Genomic DNA, 7,203 nt, shown 5'->3' with positions numbered 1-7,203 from the left:
TATATATATATATATATATATTTAAAAAAAAAAATCATGCATTTTCTTTTTAAACCTAAACAAAAACTAAAAGAAAATTATATAAATCAATACTTATCGTTCAATGGATTAATGCGAAGAGCTCTTTTTTTTTTTAAAGATAAATTTCCTAAATATAAATTGTGTATTAACAGTTTCTCTTAATATGCTTTATTCAAAATATGTTATCTCTGTAGCTAAAGCAACATTTTAACCCTACATCTGTCCATTTTTGTGTATAGATATATTACCTTCACACAGTGTTTGTTGCCATGGTGACATAATAATCTTGAACTTAGAGCCCGTACAGATAGAAAAATTAACATTGTTGGATGAACCATAGATGGTGGACTAATATACAGCCAAATTTAAGGTTCAATTTTAACCAAACGGCACACTATTATTGTTCGTTATGACTAACAAACCCAAATACTGATATTATATAAGTGACAAAAGTGTTAAGTCATGTCGTTTGTATAAATCCATAAAATTTTACATCACGTTTAGACACCATACGATGTAGTTAAGTCTTTTTGCTTTTTTTTTAGTTTTAAATCCATTTTACCAAAATCTAGGTATGCAGTGCAATAAAATGCAAAATAAAACTCATTCAGAAACTTTCAAATACTATATAATAAGTATTGAATTACAAAGCACACTCAACCTTAAAGTTGGACATGACTGATTAATTCACTGGCTTATTTCAAAAACATAACTAGAAAAGAATGGGCATCACAAAACTACAAGAAACGGTCTTCTTAAGCCCAACCTTTAGTTAACATTAAGACCATCGGAAATAATTCAACAAGTACTTAGCAGAGTAACTGTTGGGCTTTAGTTAACATTAAGACCTTAAAAAATAATTCAACAAGTACTTAGCAGAGTAACTCCCAACAGTTACTCTGCTGAGTACTTGTTGAATTATTTTCCAAGGTCTTAATGTTAACTTAAGTTCAACAGTTACTCTGCTAAGTACTTGTTGAATTATTTTCCAAGGTCTTAATGTTAACTTAAGCCCAACAGTTACTCTGCTAAGTACTTGTTGAATTATTTTCCAAGGTCTTAATGTTAACTTAAGCCCAACAGTTACTCTGCTCGGTACTTATTAAGACCTTAGAAATTAATTCAGCATTAACTTAGTACCACAATTTCCAAAATATAAAAGTTTAATATCAATTTGTTCCTCGCACCTTGGCACACAATAACCCTCATTCACTGAAAAATTGAGCAAATGTTCATAAAACGCAAACATATAGTTTGGTTTTTACTTATTACAAGGTTCTTTACTACTTAAATACCACACATAATGACATTTACTTATGCACTACACGCACAGACAGACACCATTCTTTAACAATAACAGAAATGGACGTCCAAAACTTACTTTCTTAATTGTATTATAAAATAATCTTTAGGCAAGGAGAATATTACAAATCATTTTGATCACAGTAAATAAACTTGCTGTTTGTTTCAGCAGTCCAGAATAATTCCAATACTAAAAACTTTGATCACCAAAAATTTTAAGAAAATAAAGCATGCCAAACCATAATTTACATTTTACGCTACAAACAACAAACTTGTAATCTTTTCCCCACATAGCAACTACAATGATGTTTTTTTTTATTTCACCGAAACTTATCCATTATTACATCAGTTCCAGAAGACATTTCATACTCACACTTTTGTTTCTTTTTTTTTGAACTACGTAGAACTAGTAGAGCTTAAAACTTTTCACTATAAGAAGCAAAACAGAAAACTTTCTAGCCCCACAACACTGTTTTTGCACAAAATCCTACATTAATGAGAACTATTAACTTACTAATTGAATTAGGGATAAATAAATCAGACCTTAAATGCTATCATTTCCCACTGTTACAAGTAAGGCATTCTCACAAAGACTGACGAAGCAACTACCGCTACATTCTGTTATCTAGTAAAAACTAGAAGAAGGCTGTTGCGTTAATACTGGCTGTTATCCAAAGTCAAACATCTTTAGTTTCATGACCACTTATCCAATACCGGCTGTTATCCAAAGTCAAACATCTCCAGCTGTATGACCATTTATCTCTGGGAAAGTTTGAGGTTTGGTAGAGTGGTTTTCTTCAAGTCTATCTTCATCTTTCAGCAGGGGAGATCCTCTTCTTGACTGCTAAGCAGAAAACACTACAATCACACAAGCACCAACATGAGTAAAAACATCATCTATAACTTTAGAACAAATATCTGTCACGGTACTGACTTTCTAGAGTATTTGTTTAGTAAATTTTGTGATTGTGCTTTTATTTCGGCATTCAGGGTGAATTTACCTGTCTCAAAAACTGAGCCCAACAACCTTCACCGGACAGAATGCTAAAGAAGGCACACAAAGTTACACCTATTCCTATACAAATCCATCAAGATTCAGTCAGCATTATATAGCAACTAGAAATACTTTTTTGAGCTTTATAAAAAATAAGTAACGAATGATTTGGATGGTAAATCTTTACGCAAGCAATAAGTAAGAATACTTGATGTAAAGCATCAATAACAATATATTTGTGGATCACACATTCTCTGATAGTCCAGTAATCAGAGGTCAGCAAGGGTCACAGAAATGTATTGTAACATTTACTCATCCAAAAATAGAGAATTCATCACTCAGATTCTATGTTAAGTGAAGTTTTTAGTGGCCTACAAAGTCATACACCTATGTCGTAATGAACATTTACTTCTTTTAAAAGCGTTACACGGCTTTTACAGATTAATTCCAGTTTTTAGCTATATCAGTTTCTGTGATGTCAATTTGTAGAAGTTATCTTAAGAAATATGAAGTATTTAATCACTAGTATCCATCTATGTACACACACACCTATTTAAGATAATTTATTATTTAATTTCTTTTGCAAGGGTTGGGAGTGACGCATAGTAGAAATATTAGGGTGGTTTCATTCCATTTATACTTTATGAATTATAAGAACCTTTAAGAGTAACTGCCTCCCCACAATCGATTTTCCATAGCTGCTGGATAGTTTGACATCAGTGCCTGGATTTTGTCAGATAGATGGAATATCCCCAATGCATTTGGGTGCTGTGACCAGAGGCGTTATCCGTTATGACTTAATGTTGACAACTAGAACTGATAATGGAAAGTAATTGTTTAATTTTAGTTCTATTATAATGTTTGTTTTATATTCAGTTCATTATTGTTTTACAGTGCGGATTTAGTTGCCTGTATATAAACGAATGTGTGTATACATACATACTAATGATTAAATTACTTCATAGTATACAACTAAAGGCAACTGAATTCTTCCATAATGTATGTTCTTTTATCTACGACCAAACTTCCACTGTATAATAAGGCAGGAAAGTCTCCTGTCTGCCTCGACTCAAATGAAACCATGTAACAAAATTACATAATCACTACCCATTCAAACAATCTTCAAACTTTATTTTAAAACCCTTACCTGCCTAGTGCCTATCCGGTGATAAAAAAACAGGGAAGTGGCTATTAATAACAATAAGCCACCAACAGCAAGGAGACAGTAGGAACAGATAGAGGCATAGAAAGGTGGATTTTCCATGTCTCTAATCAACTCTTCAACCAATTCTTTTGTCATGAATCCAGTCTTCAGAGATGGAAAAAAATACAATACAGTTTTTTTACTTGATAACTACAAGAACTTATACTGGTCATTTATAGTAAATATTAATAAAAAAAAATTCCGATGTATTATGTTCAGAGGCTTGTCAATAACTTAGAGAGTTTTATACAACTTAATGTGATTTTTTCAGTTCAATGTCTTTACTAGCACGTAATTTTTTTTCATGAAAACAAATCAGTTTGTTTCTAGTATATATATACACACACAGAGAAGTTCAGTCAACAAGCCATGACAAAAAAAAGACTGATAAAGTCTTGAAATTAGTGCAATCCTTGTTCAAAAGTCACTATCATTAAATGTAAAAGTGAAAAGGACCATCATTGACAAGAAGAAATTGTTAATTAGTTTCTAAAACAATAAAATTTCAGGTACAAATAATATAATAAAACACACACCACAATTACACCCTAATTTTGGAAAGGGTTCAGAATTTATACAAGTCATGGTACACACATCTTAACTAGAAGAAAATTAAGCTTTTATTGTAATGAAGAAACTGCTGTTTATATATCTCTAACAATTCTATAAACAGTTAAACAATTGGTCTGATTTATGGAAACTTTCCAAAATCTAAGATTTAATGAAATTTAATTTTTAGTTATTACATCCTGTACTGTAAGCAATTCTCCAAAACCAAGCTGTTTTTACATTAGAGGAAAGTAGTACAGATGAAATTACTTTGTTGTAAATGACAAAAAAATTGTTCTAATTTATGAAATTCTCATGACAAAACTTACAACTTCTTGCCACAAAATCGGTAACACCAGTTCTGTGATGTTGGAAAACTGCCTGAAAACAGTGGACTTATATTAGGCTAAAAGTACTTAAGTGAAAAAAAACAAAGAATATTTGAAATCGCAAGTCAAGCTATGAAGAACTGATAATAGTTTAGCTGCCTGTTCCCCATAAGTAAGTGAAAAATAATAATTACAAGTATATAAGACTGTACATTCAACTAGCAGTAACTAGTATTCACCTGTATCTTGTGACTATTCCCCAACAAGCTTTGTCCTTGTGACTATTACCTAAGTTTTGTCTACTTAACTGTTCAGTAACTAGTATTCACCTGTATCTTGTGACTATTCCCCAACAAGTTTTGTCTACTTAAGTGTTCAGTAACTAGTATTCACCTGTATCTTGTGACTATTCCCCAACAAGCTTTGTCTCATTAAGTGTTTTGAATGTTCAGTAACTAGTATTCACCTGTATGAGACAAAGCTTGTTGGGGAATAGTCACAAGATACAGGTGAATACTAGTTACCGTATACTTAACTGGAAAAAACTTACTGAGTATAGCCAAAACACAAGTTTAGTGTTCTATAACAAAAGTTTAATAGTATTATATCAACAACAATAAAAATAAACTCTCCTACTAAGATAATAAATATTTATCTAAGAGTTTAAAACCAAGACTTACCTTATAATTTTATCTTGTTCCAAAATGGCATTAATCTGAAATCGAGCACCAATGTTTGTTGATAACCCAGAGACCTAATAAATTGTTATAAAAATATTTTCTTGCATTAAACAGTGCAGCACAATTTGACATCAGTGTCATGTTCTAAAAGTAGTTTACTCCTATTCAAGTTTTTAGAAAACTTTTAACAACCACATCATAGTTTAGCATACCAAAAACACATGTTTACCAGGTTAGGGTTTAGAGAATCACAAAGAAATAAAAAAAGATAATCTTGTGCACGAACCTTTATTTTAACTCAAGAGGATATTACTTTTAAAACTGAAAGTATTCTTACTGGATGAACATCAAGGAAGAACTCGTGACGGGACTCGTTGGGTTGGAGACCTTCGACTGCTTTCAAGTAGGATGGGGATGCTCGATAGAAATGGGGCAAAGAGAGCCCCACAGGGGAACCTAACACAAAGCAAATAATTCAGGTTAGTTTGTTGCAAAATTTTTAAATTATACAAAAAAATGCACATACATGGTTAACTTCACTTCAAAATAAATAAAAAAAATTAAATTTGATAAAAAAAACAATCATTATTAAAGTGTCATTACAAATGTATAAATTTACATATTGCCTGTATAACTAAGTTCATTCTTGTTCATTTTGGAAGTTAGTAAAACAGCTAATGTAACTATATTTCAGTAAATGAAAAGCCCACCTCCCTATCTCGTATCTAAATTCCACTACCAATACTTTAATTGACACTATTGGGTTCAAGCTACAATGGACTCTCTTTGATTTTATTGCCAAAATTATTATCTGTAACATTATAGTATACATATATTACTGATCTATAACACTCGTGATCCCAAGTGGAATAGCAGTAAGTCTGAGGGTTTATAACACTAAAAAGTGAGTTTTCACGGCCCATGGTAGACACAGCACAGATAGCTTTGTGCTTAGCTAGAAACACAAACCATTACTAAATATACATTTAAAACTAAGAATGCAAGATTTTGACTGTACCCTGCACATCTAACTGTAACAGTTGTTGGCTAAGGGCAGCCTCAAAGATACAACTGGTGGTGCTTTGAACTACACAATTTTTAATCACGTATCTGTACAAGTAGTTGGAAAATATCTTGAGTTTTAATTCCCAAATTGGTACGTGAAAAAAATAAAAAAATCATATAGCTGAAGTTTGGTAGTTTCCAAATCTTTAGTTATTGTTGTATGTTTAGCAAACTAGAATACATATAGTTTTAAATCCAATCAAACACAGTATCAAGAGAGAGTTATAAATAGTGTAGTCTATATACTATTTTACAAAAACAATGAATATACATGTAAAAAACAAATATTGCTCTATCTTTCATAACTTAAACCCTTATTGTGGATTTTGAGAAAAAGCAATAACACAACAAAAATGAACAACTGCTTTAGTAATGAATAAAAACTTTATAATTAGTAGATATATAGTCGTACCTCTGCACAAATAAGATGCTTCCAATAATGTTACATTACTTATACTGACAATGCTTGGATCAAGCTACATCCCACAACTCTATAATCATACTGACAATGCTTGGATCAAGCTACATTCCACCAGTCTGTATACTCATACTGACAACACTTGGATCAAGCTACATTCCACCACTCTGTATAATCATACTGACAATGCTTGGATCAAGCTACATCCCACAACTCCGTATACTCGTACTGACAACGCTTGGATCAAGCTACATCCCACCACTCTGTATAATCATACTGACAACGCTTGGATCAAGCTACATCCCACCACTCTGTATAATCATACTGACAATGCTTGGATCAAGCTACATCCCACAACTCTGTATACTCATACTGACAATGCTTGGATCAAGATACATCCCACCACTCTGTATACTCATATTGACAATGCTTGGATCAAGCTACATTCCACCAGTCTGTATACTCGTACTGACAACGCTTGGATCAAGCTACACCCCACAACTCTATAATCATACTGACAATGCTTGGATCAAGCTACATTCCACCAGTCTGTATAATCGTACTGACAATGCTTGGATCAAGCTACATCCCACCACTATACTCATACTGACAACTCTTGGATCAAGCTACATCCCACCACT

At 32.3% G+C, this 7,203-nt stretch overlaps 1 protein-coding gene across 6 annotated transcripts in view; it reads right to left on the bottom strand.

Annotated features, from left to right (window-relative positions):
- Positions 1 to 182: 182 nt before the first annotated feature.
- LOC106473092 (scavenger receptor class B member 1-like) overlaps positions 183 to 7,203 on the bottom strand; it is a 25,942-nt gene continuing 18,921 nt past the window's right edge. For 3 of the 6 annotated variants that reach the window (XM_022401588.1, XM_013933773.2, XM_022401589.1), the window contains exons 11-16: positions 5,417 to 5,535; positions 5,080 to 5,153; positions 4,400 to 4,451; positions 3,465 to 3,626; positions 914 to 2,167; positions 183 to 787 (exon numbers count right to left, since the gene is read on the bottom strand). In XM_022401588.1, coding sequence (XP_022257296.1) covers positions 2,054 to 2,167; positions 3,465 to 3,626; positions 4,400 to 4,451; positions 5,080 to 5,153; positions 5,417 to 5,535 — 521 coding nt within the window. In that variant the 3' untranslated portion in view covers positions 183 to 787; positions 914 to 2,053. The remainder of the gene's footprint in view (positions 788 to 913; positions 2,168 to 3,464; positions 3,627 to 4,399; positions 4,452 to 5,079; positions 5,154 to 5,416; positions 5,536 to 7,203) is intronic. The other 3 variants (XM_022401590.1, XM_022401591.1, XM_022401592.1) reach the window with 3 other exon arrangements.

This window comes from Limulus polyphemus, unplaced genomic scaffold, assembly GCF_000517525.1.
Source record: "Limulus polyphemus unplaced genomic scaffold, Limulus_polyphemus-2.1.2 Scaffold5876, whole genome shotgun sequence".
Lineage (NCBI taxonomy): Eukaryota > Metazoa > Arthropoda > Merostomata > Xiphosura > Limulidae > Limulus > Limulus polyphemus.
This window is presented reverse-complemented; position numbering and strand designations above follow the sequence as displayed.